This window comes from Mixophyes fleayi, chromosome 9 (assembly GCF_038048845.1).
Source record: "Mixophyes fleayi isolate aMixFle1 chromosome 9, aMixFle1.hap1, whole genome shotgun sequence".
In the NCBI taxonomy this organism is placed as follows: domain Eukaryota; kingdom Metazoa; phylum Chordata; class Amphibia; order Anura; family Limnodynastidae; genus Mixophyes; species Mixophyes fleayi.
In genome coordinates, this window is record NC_134410.1 from 130,425,303 (window position 1) to 130,447,286 (window position 21,984).

Consider the following 21,984-nt stretch of genomic DNA (forward strand, 5'->3'; position numbering starts at 1 on the left):
AGATCCTCATACGGAACAGAGCGACGGACTTGGATGCCCGCATGTACGACGGCACCACTCCACTGATCCTTGCGGCTCGCTTGGCTGTGGAGGGCATGGTGGAAGAGCTCATCAACTCCCACGCGGATGTGAACGCGGTGGATGAACTAGGTAACTATTTTGCAGCCGTTTGTTTTTCCCGTGTTTGCTTCGCTGTTGCTTTCTGGGACATTTTCTAAAGTCTTATCTGTTTGCTTTAGGGAAATCTGCCTTGCACTGGGCAGCAGCTGTGAATAACGTGGACGCTGCGTCTGTTCTGCTGAAGAATGGCGCCAATAAGGACATGCAAAATAACAAGGTAATAATATTCGTCTGTCTGTCCATCTGCGCTCTATAAATAAGCCCCGACCTCCTGCATTGGTTTCACTTTTGTTTTCGAAAGACACGTTCGACACTTAAACACGTTGGTTGTGGGTGACCAATCTTCCATTTTTACTTAGCGATCTGTCTGTATTTGCAGGAAGAGACCCCGCTGTTCCTCGCCGGAAGAGAAGGGAGCTATGAAACCGCCAAAGTACTTCTGGATCACTATGCGAACCGAGACATCACCGACCACATGGACAGGCTTCCCCGTGACATCGCACAAGAGCGCATGCATCACGACATTGTCCGTTTATTGGATGACTACAATCTTGTGAGGAGTCCACAGCTGCACAATGGTCCGTTGGGAGGACAAACCTTATCTCCTCCCATCTGCTCCCCCAACGGATATATGGGAAACATGAAGCCGGCAGTACAAGGGAAGAAAGCTCGAAAACCAAGTGCAAAAGCGCCTGGTTGCAAAGATTCAAAAGACCTTAAAGCAAGGAGGAAAAAGTCCCAAGATGGGAAAAGTGGTCATCTGGATTCCAGCAGCTCTGGTGTACTATCTCCGGTGGACTCGTTGGAGTCGCCTCACGGCTACTTGTCGGATGTCTCTTCTCCTCCTCTAATGACCTCTCCGTTCCAGCAATCTCCATCGATGCCTCTCAACCACCTCGCCAACATGCCGGATTCGCACATCAGCCTGAGTCACCTGAACATGACGGCCAAACAAGAACTGGTCGGAGGCTCCAACCGCATGGCTTTTGAGGCTATGACCCCCCATCTCGCACATCTCTCCGTGTCTAGCCCCAGCGCCGTGCTGAATGGCGGTTCCATGCAGTTTACAGTGGGTGGAGCGACCGCTATGAACGGCCAGTGCGACTGGTTGACACGATTACAGAACAGGATGGTCCCCAACCAATACAATCCCTTGAGAAATAACATCCAACAAGGCGGGCATCAACAGGCATCTGCCCTCCAGCACGGCCTGATGACCTCTCTGCACACCGGCTTGCCAGCGTCGGCTCTGTCGCAGATGATGACCTATCAGGCTATGCCTAACTCGCGGATGACCACCCAACCTCATCGTCTGCAAGCTCAGCAGATCCAACAACTGCAGCAACAAAACATACAGCTGCAACAACAAAGTATGCAACAGCAGCAGCACAATGCAACCTCGGCCCCTAGCAGCCATATTGGCGCACCCTTCTGTGGGAGCGATTTAGCTCAATCGGACATGCAGCAGATGACGAGCAATGGTCTCCATGCTATTATGCCCCAGGACACCCAGATCTTAACGAGTTCTCTGCCATCCGCTCTCACGCAATCTATGACGACCACGCAATTCTTAACCCCGCCATCCCAGCACAGCTATTCCTCCCCCATGAACAATACTCCGAGTCACCAGCTACAGGTGCCGGATCACCCCTTCCTGACGCCCTCTCCCGAATCACCTGACCAGTGGTCAAGCTCCTCCCCTCATTCCAACATATCCGATTGGTCGGAAGGTATATCCAGTCCGCCTACAAATATACAGCCTCAGCATAGCCACATTCCTGAGGCTTTCAAATAGTTTATATCAAGTAGACTTTTAAAGGACGGTCATTTTGCTGGGGTCAAAGTTGAGACACTGGAACGGAACGAAAGACGTTTTTATACAATTTTTATATGTGAGAGAATTGAACAATTTGACATTATTAGTATTTATTTGCTTATCACCTATGACTTAAACCCTAAACACTGCCCTTTTTTATTTATAATTTGTTTTTTATTTTGTTTTTATTATAAAACAAGTTTGGCTCTTTTTTTTTTTTTGTTGTTTTTTTTATTAGGCTTTTATTCTATTTTTGCCTTTTTAAAAAGATAAATCCTAAATATTTTGTTTTATTGTGCAAAATGTAATAACAAATTCTCGATACTAAAATGGGTATTTATTTTGGGTTTTTATTGTTTTAAATTATTTTTTTAAACCTGGATCTATTTGCAAAGAACAAAACAATTCAATCTCCCCAGCAAAATACATTGTACATGTTTTGTAAAGTGTAAAAACAAAAACAAAAAAAAAACTTAACTATTTTAAGCATGTTTTCTTGGCCGATGCGGCAATTTTTTTGTCCAATTTTCCAGTATTATAGAGGGTTGTTAATTAAGCTAGAATGTAATTTCTTGTTTCTTTTTCATTTTTTTAACCGTGAAAACACTCGGACAAATCTTGGCTACTTTTTCAGAATTTGTTGTCAAGAGAAGCAAATAACATAAGTGAATAGTGAACTTTACATCAAGAACGGATTTCTAATTTGCTGCCCAAAGACATTTCATTTGTTTTCTGTTTTTTGTGTAAAATGTAAATTGAATCTTGTGACGGAAAAGAAATATGTTGTATTAGCTCAGTATCACCTTTTTGATCTTATGGGTGTCCTAAAAAAAATTCGGTGGGGCCCTTGATCCCTTCCTTTCGGGACTTGTGACTTTGCAAGACAACAAACACACAAGGACGTGATCTCTGGTACAAGCCTGTGGCATAGCATTTACTTAGTTTTGTACATATGAATAGTAGATTTTGTTTAAGAAATCTACGCGAATGTCCTGATTTATATCGCGTATCGGGTTATACGTGCCAGAAGCGTCTCCGGGCTGAACGACCGATGTCAGGGACGTATCCTCCATCTTTTTGAAGACCTTTCGCCAGCTCAGTTGGTTGTTCGACAGCCTTCCCGCGCTGAAGGGTTTAGACCGAAATGTAAAACTGTATCGTGACTTTCTTAGCGACAGAGCTGATCCCTTTTTTAGCTACTGCATTTACACCACTGATATGGTATGTTGATGATTATCGGGAGGACCAGATGCCATGATGTATAGACAAATCCCACAAGTATAGATTGTAGTGATAAATATTGTATCTATCTGCAAAGTTGTAGTTTGCAAAACTGTTGTATCTTTTTTTTTTTTTTTTTTTTTTTTTTTTAACTGCTTTTGTAAACTGATGTCATTTGTTATAATAAAAGAATATAAAACAAAATGTAGAATTTTTTTAAACAAGAAACATTATTATTATTATTATTATATATTATTATTATTATTGGTGTCTGTAGATGCAACAAACTTCATTTTAAACAGTATTTGTTCAGTTTATGGTTTACTGGGTTAATTTAGGACTTTCGTTTTTCAGATGATGAATGAATATACCTTAAAATAAAACTCTGTTTATCTTGCTTTTATTTTAAACATGGGAAGATTTAATGACCTGGGTGGTAAATGTATCAAGCTGAGAGTTTTCTGGCGGGTTTGAAAAGCCAATCGGATTCTAGCTGTCATTTATTTAGTACATTCTACAAAATGACAGCTAGAATCTGATTGGTTGCTATAGGCAACATCTCCACTTTTCAAGCCCTTCTATCCTCAGTATCTCCATCCTAAACCACCTAACACTACAACACACTAATTACATCTGTACCAATCTGACACAGGTACCTGAGCTATATACACATTCCTTCTATCCTCAGTATCTCCATCCTAAACCACTTAACACTACAACACACTAATTACATCTGTACCAATCTGACACAGGTACCTGAACTATATACACATTCCTTCTATCCTCAGTATCTCCATCCTAAACCACCTAACACTGCAACACACTAATTACATCTCTACCAATCTGACACAGGTACCTGAACTATATACACATTCCTTCTATCCTCAGTATCTCCATCCTAAACCACCTAACACTACAACACACTAATTACATCTGTACCAATCTGACACAGGTACCTGAGCTATATACACATTCCTTCTATCCTCAGTATCTACATCCCAAACCACCTAACACTACATCACACTAATTACATCTGTACCAATCTGACACAGGTACCTGAGCTATATACACATTCCTTCTATCCTCAGTATCTCCATCCTAAACCACCTAACACTACAACACACTAATTACATCTGTACCAATCTGACACAGGTACCTGAGCTATATACACATTCCTTCTATCCTCAGTATCTCCATCCTAAACCACCTAACACTGCAACACACTAATTACATCTCTACCAATCTGACACAGGTACCTGAACTATATACACATTCCTTCTATCCTCAGTATCTCCATCCTAAACCACCTAACACTACAACACACTAATTACATCTGTACCAATCTGACACAGGTACCTGAGCTATATACACATTCCTTCTATCCTCAGTATCTACATCCCAAACCACCTAACACTACATCACACTAATTACATCTGTACCAATCTGACACAGGTACCTGAGCTATATACACATTCCTTCTATCCTCAGTATCTCCATCCTAAACCACCTAACACTACAACACACTAAATACATCTGTACCAATCTGACACAGGTACCTGAGCTATATACACATTCCTTCTATCCTCAGTATCTCCATCCTAAACCACCTAACACTACAACACACTAATTACATCTGTACCAATCTGACACAGGTACCTGAGCTATATACACATTCCTTCTATCCTCAGTATCTCCATCCTAAACCACCTAACACTACAACACACTAATTACATCTGTACCAATCTGACACAGGTACATGAACTATATACACATTCCTTCTATCCTCAGTATCTCCATCCTAAACCACCTAACACTACAACACACTAATTACATCTGTACCAATCTGACACAGGTACCTGAGCTATATACACATTCCTTCTATCCTCAGTATCTCCATCCTAAACCACCTAACACTACAACACACTAATTACATCTGTACCAGTCTGACACAGGTACCTGAACTATATACACATTCCTTCTATCCTCAGTATCTCCATCCTAAACCACCTAACACTACAACACACTAATTACATCTGTACCAATCTGACACAGGTACCTGAGCTATATACACATTCCTTCTATCCTCAGTATCTCCATCCTAAACCACCTAACACTACAACACACTAATTACATCTGTACCAATCTGACACAGGTACCTGAGCTATATACACATTCCTTCTATCCTCAGTATCTCCATCCCAAATAATGGGCACCCTACTCTACCTAATTTATATGTATATTAGTAGTCTGAGGTGTCTTGTGACCATATAGAAACACGATCCTGTAGTCCGAGTGCCTTTACACAGGTTACAAATCCAAGGTGATTTATAATACATAATACATTTTCTATAGGTTCATTATTACTGATAATATCCAAATCTTCTTAATGAACACTTACATGGAAACTGTTTGATCTTATAAATAAATAATAATTATCTGGAATTTACCTATAATCCAAAGCACCACAATCCTGTCTATCTAGGAACTCCTGACTTATTACTGTGTCCACAAGAAAGTGCATAACGTTCACGGAAAATTAATCTTTTGATGCCTTTGTGGGAATACCAGCACCATTATGAATCCTACACAAGGGCTGCTCACTTATTTGCCAAAGTGCTTCTGCAACTTGGTTTATTTGGTCCTGGATACCTCCGTATACTGTTGACAGTGGATAGAATTACAACCCAGATTTGTTGAGCAAAGTAGATGTAAATGAATAGTTAGTGTAAAGAAGCATGAAATCCAGCTCATAGTGCTTATATATCAGCAGAGCGATACCATCAGAAAGCAGAGATGGGACCCTGCTTCCAGCAAAAAATGCTAACCTTTTTTTTTTATTCCCTGGTCATTAAGGGGTTAAAACAAATTTAAGCTTAGCAACATGGCATCACAGATCTAAGAAAACAAACCAATCACATAACTTGTTACTTTACAGTCAGTAATGTTAGAGATGTTTGCAAGTTGTACTAAAGTTTACTATTGCTCAACATTACCAAGTTACTGTCTTGTTTGTAACTTTGTTTGTATATAGTTTGTGTTCTCTGTTCTGTCCATGTAATTGTATTACTTTGTCTCCCTCTAGTGGCACACGTGAGTATTGCCATGGTGCTAAGCTTAACCTTTTTTTTTTAACCCCTTAATGAACAAACATATTAGTAATTTTGCTACGTACTTGTTAAACAACAATATCTCTTATTTTTTGAAAGTATCAGAATGATTTTAGTTTTCTTTTTTCTTCTCATGACATTCAGGGTTTTCTTTTGGTAGTGTTTTTTTGTAATCATCTTTTAGCCATTTTTTTACACCTATAACAGCTAAATTAAACAAATTGTTGACCATAATAAAATAAAAAAAAACTTTTTCCATGATTACACTTATGATTATGTACAATTATTGCACCCCTAGAATGTGAGTGTGTGCTTTTCAACATTTTGGGGTATATTTACTAAACTGCGGAGATGTTGCCTATAGCAACCAATCAGATTCTAGCTGTCATTATGTAGATAGAAGAATGTACTAAATAAGTGACAGATACAATCTGATTGGTTGCTATAGGCAACATCTCCACTTTTTTAAACCTGCAGTGTAGTGAATATTCCCCTTTGTCTTAAAAAAATAAATCTGTTGTTTTTTTTTTCTTTCACTTTTGATATTTTTAGATTATAATGTCCATAGGGATCACTGAACTATAGCAATCAGTCACGAAGTAGCTTTATCTAGTGCAAGTTATACAATGAAAGCAAGTGTCTGATTGGTAGTTGTAGTTTACGCCAGGTCCACACTCTCTGCACACGCAATCTGGGGTTAATCACTATCACCAGTCACCTACTGCACCAGTGACAATAGTGAATGAAATCACACCGTACAGTGAAATACCATTATATTATAGGCAAACCGAGGGGGGGCTTCCTAGTGCCTGGAAACCCCCCTCCAAGTCTAAGGCACTGTATAACTGAGGTGGTTGGACCCTGCCCCCGCTTCACACGGCTCTGCTTGAAAAGGGAGAGCTGTGTGCACCTAACAGTAGTCCACGCAGCATTGCCCATGTATAGTATGGGGATAGGGAGACTTGGAGAGCAGCCAATCACTGTCTAGTATTATAGCCACGCCCCCTCTACAAATCCTGCGTTAGCCCCTGTATATATACAGGAAGGGGATAGCCTAATCCACGTGGACCTTCTATTCCCAGATAACTTACATCATTCAGATGAGTTATGTGGGATCAGAATCTAAATATTCCCAGTCATTCCCCAGTTCTGAATGACAGTAGGTGCTCAGATCCTAGACAATGCTATTAGGTATCACATCCCTATTACACCATTATCAGGATAGTTAATGTACAGAGTTAGGTGTAGGGAGAGCTTATTGATCTCATGAGATAAACACGTTATGGAGGACCGAACCCCTCCCCCGGGCACTCTGATACTTCCACAACTTGACCAATGACCCTCACAACTTGATATCTTTATCAAAGTATCAACTACCTTAAAAGCATAAGTTTCTAATTTTTTAAACTTGATTTCCCTCACCCCTCGTCATACCCGAGACTCATGAAGCTGCTCCTGGGGTCCGGCACACTTCTCTGGGAGCCGCCGGGTCTTCTTCTCCCCACTGGTGACCGCTGCCAGCTGCCACCTTGGATGTGTGCGCAAACTCATTAACCTGCTTGTCACATTACTTAAACAGGGTCTGTGCTCCTCTAGGATGCAGAATGTGTATCTCAGCCTATTCTACAATTATATTTTGCACCACTCACCGTACTTCCATGTCTCTCTCTCTCTGTATATATATATATACTGCATATTCCCTAGACAGCCGGTGTGAGGATACTATTCTTCTGCTAGACCCTCCATATATAGAATTCTGAGCACCCCTCATCCTCCTCTCCAGTGCCCACTTCTAGGCTTCCTGGGTATTTATCATCCTAGTTTTTGCAGTGTTCCTGGTACTACATGTTACCAGTCCTTCTGTCATCCTATGCCACGAAGCCCCTACCTCTGGGCACCACGTTATACACTCTGCAGTGGACCCTGACTTAAGCTAACCTCAGGATCTCTAATTCCAGTGCGCTCCTGATACACCTCATAATATATAAATGATCCAATTTCCAAACCGTCCACGGGTGTAACAATTACCTCAGGTGTCAAATATCACTGACAGAAGATATCGCATACATGAGCGAACATAGAAATTTTCGAGTGTTCCCAAACACTCATGTGACTTTCCGAGGAGTGAACTCCAAAATCTGGAGTCTACCATCCATGCCTAAACCCTGCATGTGACTTCAAAGCCATCAGGAGTGGGTGCATTAACGTGGTCAATAGAGCCTGACTACATTGTAATGGAGCAGATGTAATGGTTTAATGGAGACCTACCCCTGATCTAAGCCAGCATCTGGTGCAGTAGACAGTCTGGTCTTTACGGCGTTGGTTTCCCGTAAAGACAAATTTATCAATATACGCAAAAAATGAAAAATAGTTTTCAATCCTTATCGCATTGATAAGGATTGAACTATTTCTCAAATTTATGAAGAACGTAACACAGAAACAGCAGTTCCGATAAGATGCTGTTTCTGTGATAAAAAAAACATACTTACCACGGCCTCTTCATAATGTGCTGTCTCGGATCTCCTCCTGGTCATCTTCGTTCCTCTTCATACTTCAATTGCGCATGTGCAGTTCGAAGACCTGGACATGCGCACAAACATCTCTGCTATAGTTGCAGAGACAGAGCGGTGAATGACAGGGAGGGATCATGTGATCCCTCCACACATGCGTTGTCCAGCTCTTCACTTCGGAGCAGAGCTGACAGCACTGAAATTTTTCATTTATGATAATGTACGCCAGCTATTATCAAGACAAGTTACCGAAAAAAAACTTTTTTTTTCAGAACTTGTTAGATTGCGGTAGGTACTGCTGAATGGTGACTGCTCCCAAAAACGAAAAAGACTGCAAAGCAGCAGATATCCACGATATCTGCTGCGATGCACCAGTCATAAATATGCGGCACACTCCAACTTGCGTTGGAGTTACGGTAAGTGTGTGAAAGTTGGATAGCACTACTTCTTAAATATGCCCCAGAGTCTGTTGGTATTGACTTCATATGTCTAAAGCGTTACAGCATTAGAGAGATAGAACAAGGGTTTCCCTCAATTCCTGTTCGAGCAGCCATCATCTTTGTTAGCGTTGTCAAGCTGTTATGAAGAGAAACTAACGCCAGTGATATTGTCAGGGGGAGACTGTAAGATTTTCATCAACATCATCATCAACATTTATGTATATATAGCGCCAGCAAATTCTGAAGCGCTATAATTGGGAACAAATACGGCAATATAAAAATACTGGGTAATACAGACAGATTTTTGGCTCAAATATTACTGCTCAAAAAGCAGGATCTGCTTTTCGTATTAGGGATGCAAAGTGTTATATATAACAGATTATCTTGAAAACCTTTCTGATTAAAACAGTTGAGAGGTGGATCTATTAACAACGAAGAAGATCTTTCCACCTAGTTCTGGAGTAACAGGAGTATTAGTTTTCAGTCCAAAGGGGGAGCGGACAAGAGTCGAATTACTGTACGGTGGAAAGTCTCTAGCTAATTGCGGCTGTTTAGCACTTGTAGGTACACCAAGGAAGACTTAGGTGTAAGTTACATAAGTATAGAGGAGGGGTATGTTCTCTTGGAAGGGTCCTGTTAGGCTATGATGTGGCAGCAGACTGGAGAGAGGTATCTCAGTTTAAGGCTGTCCATCAGTGTTGATGGCTGCGGATTGTATTCAAAAGTAATTTGAATTACTCTGTGTCTGTGAAGCTAACTTCACTCAGCATAGGTGTGTCAGACAGGTACTAAACCAACAAAGGCTGAAGAGAGAGCAAGGGGTAAATGTATCAAGCTGAGAGTTTTCAGGCGGGTTTGAAAAATCAATCAGATTCTAGTTATCATTTATTTAGTACATTCTACAAAATGACAGCTAGAATCTGATTGGTTGCTATAGGCAACATCTCCACTTTTCAAACCTGCCGGAAAACTCGCAGCTTGATACATTTACCCCCAAGTGTTACATTATGATGCACAGACACTAAACAGTTTAAATTATATTACATATAAGCATTTAAAAAAACACAACTTTATTTTTCTTTATTAAAATACGGGCTTATGATATCTCAATGAAAGTAGTGTTTCAGGAAATTTATTATAATATGTAAAGTGTAGTGAGTTAAAAACCGTACATTGGGCATAATCTCATGATTATAATATTTATCTAAATAGTACGTTGTAATATGTCCTCAAGATAGACATCAGTATGGGCTAATTATAGCTGTAATAGGATCCTTGGTAATTATTGATTGAAGAGCTGTTAGTTATGCTGTTAGATCATGGCGTTATTGGAGAGTTGTGAAGTTTTATATTCGTGTTTTAGCAGATTAGTGCCAGATTAGACTGGACCAACAGTGAGTCACCAGTTGTACAGATCACCTACTTTAAGATGAAATAATAGTTTTGGGTTTTCTGATAATGTTGCACAAATTGGCCTTTAGTTCTTGGATTAATTAGCGATCACTGGGTTGTAAGTAGTTATACCAGACTAACTACCCCTGACCTACCTGCTAGAAATGTATATTTTTTTAATAAATCCTAATGAGTTATAAAGAAATACTGAGGAATATGCTGAGTGATGGAGTAGACTGTACGCTAATCTGTACAATTAATTTATGGTGGAACAATCCTTGGTATCCATCTATATCTTTATTACTTGTTTTATATCACTCAGAGAGTGATACCTAATAGCTTGTATTACGCCCTTAATATAATAAGCGGGCGATGGCGTACATAGTGGAGAGTGATTATCGATCAGGTCAGCTGACAGTAATAATAAGTTATGTATTATGTTATTGGATACTAAGTACTGTTGATGTAAGCTCTTAATATCACCGGGACATTAAGTGAAATTAGTTACAATAAGGTAAATATTTGCGCTACAAAGGTTATTTATTTGTCCAGGAAGGAAGTAAAGATGGACATTAAAGGGGTTACTGCATTGTATGTTTATTCTTTAATACAAACACATTGTGCAGGATAATTGTCTGTCTTTGCTAATATGATATTAAATAATATAATATACATACAGTACACATGTACATACATACATCTATACATACATACATATATATATATCTATATATCTATACATACATCTATATATATATCTATATATCTATACATACATCTATATATATTTAAATACCCCCACCCGAATTGCTATATATTACTCTCTAGTTTTATTACCTCAGAAACCGACACCAACAAAATGGCTACTCGCTGCGGAGCGACAGTTTCCAGACGCAGACCCCGCCCCTCCGCTGTAACAGGCTGGTGAGGGTGAGCTGGCTCGTGTGACGTCATCACGCAGGGGATCTGACGTAGCAATGTACACGTCGGCGAGCCGGATATCCAAGATGGCGGCGCTGCCGAGTTCGGGTTAGTTGTCGCTTCGCCGGGAGACAGCGGCCGAGAGACCGAGGCCGGGGATCTGTGCGGAACTGCCGGGACTGGAGGTGAGGGGGAGGCTGTGGCCGAGTCTGGGGCCCTGGAGGCCGCTGGGGGCCACCTGAGGGGACATGATGGGGGGGCCCTGGAGGAGTTGGGGAGCAGCCTGTGTGCTGTGGGGAGTGTCAGGTGACAGGGGGGCGTCAGGTGACAGGGGGGCGTCAGGTGACAGGGCTGCTGCTGGGTCACTCAGGTCATGTTGGGTGTCCTGGGGCCCAGCAAGGGGCAGAGCTGTTCTCAGTGCCCTATTGGGGTGTCTATGGGTGACTTAGGTCATGGTTAGTGTTCTGTGGTCATAGGTAGGACAGGTGACAGGGGCGTCAGGTGACAGGGGGGCGTCAGGTGACTGGGCTGCTGCTGGGTGATGGGTCACTCAGGTCATGCTGGGTGTCCTGGGGCCCAGCAAGGGGCAGAGCTGCTCTCAGTGCCCTATTGGGGTGTCTATGGGTGACTTAGGTCATGGTTAGTGTTCTGTGGTCATAGGTAGGACAGGTGACAGGGGCGTCAGGTGACAGGGGGGCGTCAGGTGACTGGGCTGCTGCTGGGTGATGGGTCACTCAGGTCATGCTGGGTGTCCTGGGGCCCAGCAGGGGGCAGAGCTGCTCACTGTGGGTAGTGGGGTGCCTATGGGTGACATGTTATCTTAGCTGACATAGGTCATGGTTAGTGTTCTGTGGTCATAGGTAGGACAGGTGACATTGGGGTGCATTCTTAGGGTGTCTGTGGGTTTACAGGTAGCTGAGCGGTGTTGGGCCATACATAGGTCATGTTCTGTGGTCCTAGGTGGGGCAGGTATGTATTTCTTGAGATAGTAGGGTACAGACTGTGTCTTATTGGGGAATGTCATTGTGGGTAGTGGGGTGCCTATGGGTGACGTGTTATCTTAGCTGACATAGGTCATGGTTAGTGTTCTGTGGTCATAGGTAGGACAGGTGAATATTTTCATGTGACATTGGGGTGCAGTCTGTACTCTTAGGCTGTCTATGAGTTTACAGGTAGCTGACCGATGCTGGGACATACATAGGTCATGTTCGGTGTTCTGTGGTCCTAGGTGGGGCAGGTATGTTTTTCATGAGATATTAGGGTACAGGCTGTATTTTATTGGGGAATGTCATTGTGGGTAGGGGAACATATTCTGAGTTAGGGCCCCCTGGGGTCATGTTATGCAGCCTGGACAGGAGAGAGTTAATTAGTCTACCTGGGGATAGATGCATGTAATCTGGGACACCATGCCATATATCATCTGTGTGTGACATGGTCCACGATCCTCCTCCTATTCTGCACCATCCACCACAGGCAGTGCAATGGCCTGAGATGGAGCACCATTGATAATGTTGTACTTAATATTTTCCAGTATGCAGGAGGCATGAGATGCAAGTGGATCCCCCCCTGTGAGACTGGGAAAATGGTTTATTCCTGTGTTCTAATGCTTGTACCCCCAGCTCAGTGGTGCGCTCCATGCAAATGTCAACATTAGTGTCCTGCAATGCATGGTGGTCTGGAGACAGATCTTACAGATGGACCAGGCCCCTTTCCCAGCCTCTGACAATAATAAAGACCTGTTATTCAACGACTGCAAACTGGAGACAACCAGCGTTGTAACAAGACCCCCCCAAGCCTTTACTGCACAGCTGTTGGAGGTTAGATTTTGGGATTCTTAAGGTACAGGAGGACAGGTGATGTGATAGCACCTGTTGTGTAGGCTGTGGATGTAGGCTCAGTATTTTGGGTATTCTTTTTTGGGTGGCTTTTGTCTTTATTGGAGTAAAACGGTTACTTAATGCTTCACATCCTATAGAACGTATAAGAAACACGTACCTAAAGGTGGACAACAAGAGCATTTATAGATTTATTATATGTGTTTATTTACTTTTAGTTGTTGTCTGACTCAGCAGCTTTTCCTTATTGGGTTTAAGTTGGTGTTGTAAATGCACTGATAGGAGACAGACTTGTATTGCAAAAGAACAACAACTTTGTCTTTCTGTGTTTGGCTGTGATCATCACCCGCTGCATTCCCTTTATTCTGAATAAAGATATCTTCCTGTGTTCTGTTGACGTATAGGAATCGGGAGAACCAGCAAGTAATGTTTCTATGATTGCGGCTTAGCTGTGTTTTGGACACTGTAGTGAAAATAGGGCTTTAAATCTAATCTTTGTCCTGTTGACTCATTAGTAGCCGGTGTTCCAGCTGGCGGATTTGACTGTCTTGGGTTTTGTGTTTTACCACTACAGAGTGGTTAGATGGGTAAGGTTTTACACAGTTTATTTCTAAGTTTACCATGGATGTTTTAAAAGTATGTAATTATTGAAAATATAGCTATATGCTTTCAAACATAGAGCAGTTTGGTACATTGTATAAAGTTAATTGTTAAAATGTAAAAGTTGCGGTTATTCTGCGTCTTTACAAGAGTCTTGTACAGCAGTTGGGTCTTGTTGATCGCTCTTGCTGTGTTTATGGTGCTATATTTGCCCACACATCCTATCATTCGGCCCAAGCACTGAACATCTGGATAACTTTCACATTTGACCATGCATTTGGGGGGGGGGGGGGTCAGTGTGTTCATATCCACACACTTGGTGTTAAGGCTAGGTGTACTCACTGGATGACAGTGGTCCTGTTTCAAGTGGGTTTTTGGGCATACCCAATTGTTTTTAATCAATCATTTTTTGTTTTGTTGGTATCTACTGTATTGATGGCCAAGATATCTGTCTAGTCTATCAGTAAACTCACAGCTGATTAGGAATTATGCCACTGAGACTGCAAGATACCTAGCCCCCTTAGCCGTATTGTGGTGGTCACTCCCCTGAGTGAACTTCATCTTCTTTCTGGGAATGTTTGAAATCGTAAAATTAACGTCCGAAAGGAAGTGCCCTGATTTGCGCTACTGTGCTCATTCGAGCATATCATCATCACAATTTATTTATATAGCGCCACTGATTCAGCAGCGCTGTACAGAGAACTCACTCACATCAGTCCCTGCCCCATTGGGGCTTACAGTCTAAATTCCCCTAACACAGACAGAGAGAGAGGCTAGGGTCAATTTTGATAGCAGCCAATTTACCTGCCAGTATGTTTTTGGAGTGTGGGAGGAAACCGGAGGAAACCCACGCAAACACGGGGAGAACATACAAACTCCACCAAGGCAAGGCCATGGTTGGGAATTGAACTCATGACGCTGTGAGGCAGAAGTGCTAACCACTAAGCACCATAACGCCAGACCTCCGCTGTCTGGCGTTATGGTGCTGTTCACTTTCTCCAGCATAATTAGGTCTAGTTACTTGTGGAGAATGAAGCAGTGACGTGCTGCAGTTAGACAATATGCTGCACTACGCATCGCGTCCTCTATTGAGGAAATCTTGTTTTTTTTGCAGGGTGCTACCCCGGGGAAGATTCCCCTCTATGTAGGTAAGGAATGTCCTTTTAATAGGCAGCTTGGAATGCTTCTCTTATACATCTCCAGTATTGTGTGTCTGGCATGGAAGTGAAAGCAGGATACTGAGACAACCTTTTTTGCTGAGTCCATAGGGAGTCATGTAACGTTCTAGCAGGTTAGTCTGATACTTTCACCCATATGTTTTATCCTGAGCAGCGGTGAGTGCTGACAGAAGCAGCACCGTTTGTACACACAGATAAAATCTGCCTGTTTGCCTTTGACGTGTCCTGTTCCACGCCACCTACTACAGGAGCCTTGGGTATACTGTAGATTATTTACTTTAAACGTTCCACTTCTTCTGCAAAATTCTCATTTATATAACAGTCTCTGTATACATCCACAATTTATTTTAATTTATTTATGGCATCCAGAAAGTAATTTTGTTGCATCCCCTCTGCAAAACGGTATCATTTAGATTTCTCTAAATTCAGGGCTGTGTTGTGCCTCCCGTAGCACAGGTACACTGCTCAGACGTGAGGCTGTGCAGCGTTGTTGGCAGTCTCTTCATGTTCTCTGTTGACCAGTCACTACTTCCACCCAACATCCTGGTTGATTAAGGAATTGCCTGAAATAATTGTTTGTGTAATTAAAGTAGTGCAATTACCCACTGTTGACTGTGCCCTGTAGAACAAGTGACTATTCTTTGTTAGTGTGTTTGTGTATATATACACACTTGTGATAGTCAGGAAATACGTGGTTATTAATCTCTTTCTATTAGAAGGAAATGACTTGGGCGTAACATAGGTGATATGGTTTAAAACGCCCCCAAATACATTTATTTTGGATTTAGATGGTTTGCAATAATGGCTATTTGGATCCATAGTTTGGAGCTGTTGACTGCAAATGAACGCAAAAATGTGGCCACTGTCTCCTCCTTTGTATCCTGTCTGCTGGAAGGAACGTTTCAATAAGTAGATTGTTAGCTGCTCGTTTTAAGAGCTGGTGTCCTGCCAATACGGCTACTGCCCCTAGCAATGTACGGACCAAATTCTTATTACCATATTGTCCTCATGCTTTTTTTTTTTTTTTTACTGTGAATTTTGTCAAAGGGAAAAATAATTTTATATGGTAACATGATGTAGAAGGTTCCAATAACTTGTGTGCAATGACAGCTTAATTCTTTGGAATTACAAGTTTAGTTTTTATTATACTCCGCTCTGACCTCTCTCCGCTGTTACCTGTGGATGGATTTCTGTCACTGACTACAGCCGTTCTTACAGACAGCAGCAACAACTGTGACTCTGCAAGGTTGTAAAATAGACAATAAAATCAGGGGATTGAAACACAAGAACATAGGTTGTTAAAAAACCTGTAAATATTGCTAATAAAGTGTCAAATTTAAATTTTACACAATTTATTAATGGTTTCTTGATGGTGGTTTCAATTGGACCCCCCCATTTAAAAACAAACAAATAATTGTAATATAATCTTAAAGCCGTATATAACCTTTCAGCACCCTATATCTATGGAGAATAGCTGCAACATTGTAGTTTATTTTACTGTCTGGTTGAACGTTCCGTGCACACAGTTTCTAGATTACTGTTTTTGTTGTTTTCCCCCTGATAGGATCATATTCTGCGAGTTCCGTTTATTCTGAAGAAAGTCTGTGTCCAGTTTAAAGTAGAGGAAAAGAAAGATGCAGCCACCTCCTCCGGCCGGACCTCCGGGGACGGGGGGTCCCCCTCGCATGGGAATGACCACTAATGCATACTGGCGTAAGAGAACACCTACACCTTCGGCAATGGCGCCCCCTCCAGTTCAGCCAGTCACTGACCCCTTTGCATTCGGCAGAATGACTCCACAAAATCTGGCATCAGGCAGTGCACCACAGGCTAATGTGTTGGCCATGCCGAGTCCGTCCCCATCGTTGTTTCACCAACCCGTACCTCAAACGACTTCTGTTGGAGAGAACTCCGTAGGGGCCCCAGGATCAGTGCCGGGGTTTTCATCCCAATCTACAGCCACGGGTGCCGCACACGGCAGCGTTTCTTCTCCGTCAGTACTGAGTGGGCATTTTACAAACAGCATGGCTTCCGCTCCGTCAATACAGCCTGGGCACAGCCATCCTGCTGCATCATCTCTTCATAACGCTGCGAGTGGACTAGAAAACACCTTTATGCCTGTTCAAGACAGATCTCAGAGCAGGCAACGCATTCATACTGAGATTAGTAATAGCGGCAGTATGGTGCCTCCACCACAGTCATATGCGCCCACAACTTCTCAGCAAACCACTGCACCTTGGTCGTCCACACACGGCGCCCCACCTACCTCCGCTCCGAGTATCCCTCCACCTGCTCAGCACCCAGCATACAATGCATCGTATTACGCACTTCCTTATTTAGAAGTTTCTCACCTGCCCCCCCAAACCAGCGCCCCAGCCTATTTCTCGGCTCCACAAAGGACTGTGTCGGCTCCGTTTCCTCTTGCAGGTGGTCCAAGTCTTGTGCAGCAGCAGCATAGCCTTCCTCAGTTCAACAACGTCATCCAAACAGATTATATGCAGCACCCTGAGCAGAACAGTTGGTATAGCCAACCCTATAGAGAACCGCAGCAACCTCCGTTACCCAATCCCCACCAGGCTGGAGCACCGCTGCCACCACCGGGAAGCAGGCCACAAAGCGACACTGTACAAGTTCCCAGCCATGTGGCCAATGATGCAGATTCTGGGACAATATCAATGTTTTTTAAAGGCGATGAAGAAGAAAACGTGGAAATACTCTCTACCGACCCGCAGCCCCAGTCTAGTAATCCAGCCGCCGATGCTCCGTATCACCAAAACATTGGGCGCCAGGGGACCTTGCCTCCTTTACCGACCCAGCCATCTGTAGTGCACGTGCCGTCGCATCCACCTTTGCCATTAAATCCCACCGCACCTAATACTCAGTCGTTTTTAACTCACGATCCACATGTGCCGTTTAAAGCAGCCAACTCTGATAACCAACCTGCTGCATCCAGAGTCCCGTCGGGACTACCGTATGACAATGTTGAAAATGTAGAATGTGTTCAGAATCTAGAAGTCCTTCCAAATGAACCTCATAAGAACAGTCTGTTTTCTACTAGTACTAATTCAGAGGCGTTTAGATACGGACCAGTTCCTGGTCCTTCTCTCCCCAAGAATGTCACAAGCCACACCGAAGGAGGTCAGAATTTGGAGGCACCCGATGGTTTACCTCATCCAGTCCGATCCGATAGTGTATCTTCAAACTACAGTAATTTAAGTCACAAAAGCCTGCCCACTTCAGCGAGGCCTCTGGATTTGGTGGGGACCTTTATTCAAAAGGAGAGCGGAAGACTTGAACATGAACCTTCCAACAGTTTCTTTCAGCAGGTAGATTCCTCTCCGTTGGGTGTCGATAACGCTGCACAAGGTATGGCTCAAAACGCCTACCACGGACATTTGTCTCAGCCACCAACCCCAAGTCCTCCGAAACCTACCGGGATATTTCTGGCAAGTGCAAATAGTTCTTTTGAACCCGTTCGGTCACTTGTAGGCGTCAAACCAGCTGAAATTGACAAGTCGAGAGTAGTTGGGGAAGTTCCGGAGAACCGTAAGTTGCCACCTGTTTCCCACAGTGCGATACCAGCGGCTTCCCCAGGAAATTTGGAACAACCTCCTGACAATTTGGAAACCATTTTTTTAGGTAAAACTGATGCTGAGGTTTGTGCTGTGAACAGCGGGCATCATTTTTCTTCAGTCGGAGGTCCATCCTTTGATAACATATCATTGTTACTAGATAAACGTCCGTCATCGAGGGCTCATGGGTCAAATAAAAAATGTGAGAGTCCCGCGACCACCCTGTGGGCCCAAGGAGAGCTGCCTAATTTCGGGGGCAACGTTCTTTTAGCCCCACCAGCACCTGTTCTTCCTGTCCCCCCTAAAGCTCAAAACGAAATAATACAGCCTCCGGAAGACGGGTTATTGGACAAGCAGAACAGCGGGTCGGACCAGGCACAGTTTTCTATCACCCCCGAGGAGTACATCTCTTCCGAAAACCTAGAGAACCCTCCCAAGATAGGAGATGACGAACACCCCCAGTCTCAGGCAAGTTCTGGTTACGCCAGTTTGTTGTCGTCTCCACCCACCGAACCCTTGCAAAATCAGCCAGTTTTAATTGCTCAGCCAAATAAAAGTTATAATTTGGTTCAACCAATTAATTTTTCTTTGTCTTTACCTAATCAAATAAAGAACATTAATTCTACGAAACCTCTCTCTGCTGGGGAGCAGCCTATTCCCACCAGTAATTTTGTTTCTGACCAGAATACTTCAGCTCCCGTCACTCTGCCTGGAGCTCCTCTTAAAACTCCTGTTTCTTCTAATCTACCTAATAAATTACCGCCTGCCAGTGATCATTTTCCTGACTCTTTCTCCAATCATCCCCACAATACGGTAATTTCCCCTTCACTCAATCAGATTCCGCTTAATTTAGTTACTGAAGGTCAAAAAATGTTTAAGTTTGAAAGTGTTGCAAATGATTCTGCAAGTAAAGCTTTGGCTCCCGGGCCTGGCCCACACGTGGCAGTAAGTAACGGAGCCGGGGTCTATGTTCCGCCAGTCAGTAGCGCCGGTGTGGTGGTCGCCCACGCCAGCAGCCACTTGGAGAACTCTGGCGCTCTGGATTTTACAGTTCCCCGCGCACCAGCCAATCACAACGCAAATTTTCGCGCGCCAGTTCAGAACCGGCCTCAGGCAGGTGGGCCGGCCTATCTTAACCAATCAGCAAATGTCCCAAATTTCCAGCCTGCCTCAGATATTTACAAGCAGGCTTTTTACCAGCAGGTTACTAATGACGTTCAAGCACAGCCTTCGGTAGAGACTTCACAACCTGGACTAGTGTCTACTCATGAATACATGACCCCCGTCTCTCAGGCCCTGTCAACGCAAGCAGCTCCTGGACCCAAACCCATTCCCTTCCCACCACAAACAGAAACTCAGATGCCAAGCACCCAGCAGTCTGCCGGGCCTCCTTACACCGGTACGTTGGAGTCGGGGCCTACGGGTGTGCCACCCGAACAACATTCTTACCCCATTCAACCGGTGACAACCACAGCTGCACCAGTGAATCCAAACCACTTCGCTGGGTATCCAGATCCATCAAGACCACCTGCCTCCCAAACCCCTCAGCAAGCAGATCCATATTATTACTATAGAGGGTACGGAGCATACCCCCCTGCCTACCAGCAGCCGTATCCACCGGTGGACCCCCGGGCTCCTCATCACTACTACCAGGTAAAATCTCTTTGTCCTATGAAATCGCTCAGATGGTTATTTAATAGTTGTGATGTAACGCCCCACACTTGGTGCTCTGTTATTAGGCAGACAAGTAAACGTCTACACCATAGCTAATAAAATCCTACCAGGTTTTGATGGTCAGTTTGGTTGACATTTGGGGGGTGTGGTCATATCAATTAATTATGTATTGACTGATCAGTCTTGCGGAGTTGAGTTAATAGGAGCTGGTATCTGGTTGTCTTGATTTAAGGTTGATATTTATTTCCCCATGAGTCCTTTGTGTGTTATCTCTCTAGTCTTGTATGTAGTTTCTGTTTACTGGAACCTGTTTTATGTATGTTCAAATTGTCTAAATGTAAATTAACGAGGACAAGAGAGCTTACAATATAGAGAGTTAATGTTGTGGATAGGGGAGCAGCATATTTGAATGAGATGGTCTGAGAATTTTAATACTAAGGTAGCTGTCTATTTTGATATTTATTATTGAACATTTTATTGAATTATTAAAAAATAAAAAATAAAAAGAGGAAGTAAATTATTTACATCTATATAGGTAGACATATATTATATATAGCTATAATATATATATATTTTTTTACGTGGTTTTGTCCACATGTCACCACCTCATCATTTTTCTCCATCACCTCATCCTTCATCTTCATCGCCACATCCTTCATCAAGCTACTTAAGGTGTTAAAAACTCCCCACTGTCACCCCCGGCAACCACCAACCACTCCCAACTGTCACTTCTCCTTCAAGAAATATATAGGTCAGTGTATAACTCTGCCCAGCAGGTGGCGCTGCAGCTTTTTTTTTTTTTTCCCCACACACGCCACTAGGCATTTATATAGTAGATATATATATATATATATATATAAGTTATGAATTCATGACCAAATAGATGTAAAAGACCCAGCACAACGGTGTATATAAGACATCTGAGATGTCATTGTGCATTTTATATATTGACTTATCCGTCAACCATACGTTGAATCGAGTTGATACCTGGATTGTTTTGATTTAAGGTTGATATTTCTTTTCACTTGGATTTCTAGGTTTAGTTTCTCTACAAAGATAACATTATATATCATAATGCACTAATAATTATATTAAAACATAAGTTTGTGAACGCAGTGGCTTTAGTAGCGCCTGTGCTCGATACCGCTCACTCCCGTAGTATCACTAGTTGTGTAGCACATTGTGGGACATCTCAGCCCTTGTAGCTTGTGCTCTTCTATGGTCTCTAAAGCAGGAGTATAGAACAATTATTTACATAGTATGTACATATTGATAGGTCTTCTATAACTTTATTTCTGTCAGTCACCATGATTTGGCTTCTTGCAGGATCCCTACGGAGTGTACGACCCCTCTTACAGGCCGTACAGTAATTCTGGGTTTGTGAATCCAAAGTACCCGTACCAAGAACCGGAGCGTCCGAACTCCAGGTCCAGTCACTGCTCTGACCGGCCGTCATCCAGGTTTGTGTTACTAGGGGCCTAGTCGTGGTTAGAGGCCTGTTATACGGGAATAATGGAGAAAGCTTCAGCCAATCCTCTGGTGTAAGAAAGGGGAAAAACATTGGAAACTTCCAACTATTTTAATCTTGGTCTGATTCC

At 42.9% G+C, this 21,984-nt stretch overlaps 2 protein-coding genes across 5 annotated transcripts in view; both read left to right on the forward strand.

Annotated features, from left to right (window-relative positions):
* NOTCH1 (notch receptor 1) overlaps positions 1-3,361 on the forward strand; it is a 44,097-nt gene extending 40,736 nt beyond the window's left edge. Inside the window, exons 32-34 of the mRNA XM_075185749.1 lie at positions 3-150; positions 240-337; positions 500-3,361. Of these exons, the coding sequence (XP_075041850.1) occupies positions 3-150; positions 240-337; positions 500-1,915 (1,662 nt within the window). The 3' untranslated portion in view covers positions 1,916-3,361. The remainder of the gene's footprint in view (positions 1-2; positions 151-239; positions 338-499) is intronic.
* Positions 3,362-11,578: 8,217 nt separating this feature from the next.
* The window catches only part of SEC16A (SEC16 homolog A, endoplasmic reticulum export factor), a 38,807-nt gene continuing 28,401 nt past the window's right edge, over positions 11,579-21,984 (forward strand). For 3 of the 4 annotated variants that reach the window (XM_075185751.1, XM_075185753.1, XM_075185752.1), the window contains exons 1-3: positions 11,579-11,712; positions 16,705-20,365; positions 21,713-21,846. In XM_075185751.1, coding sequence (XP_075041852.1) covers positions 16,775-20,365; positions 21,713-21,846 — 3,725 coding nt within the window. In that variant the 5' untranslated portion in view covers positions 11,579-11,712; positions 16,705-16,774. The remainder of the gene's footprint in view (positions 11,713-16,704; positions 20,366-21,712; positions 21,847-21,984) is intronic. The other variant, XM_075185754.1, reaches the window with a different exon arrangement.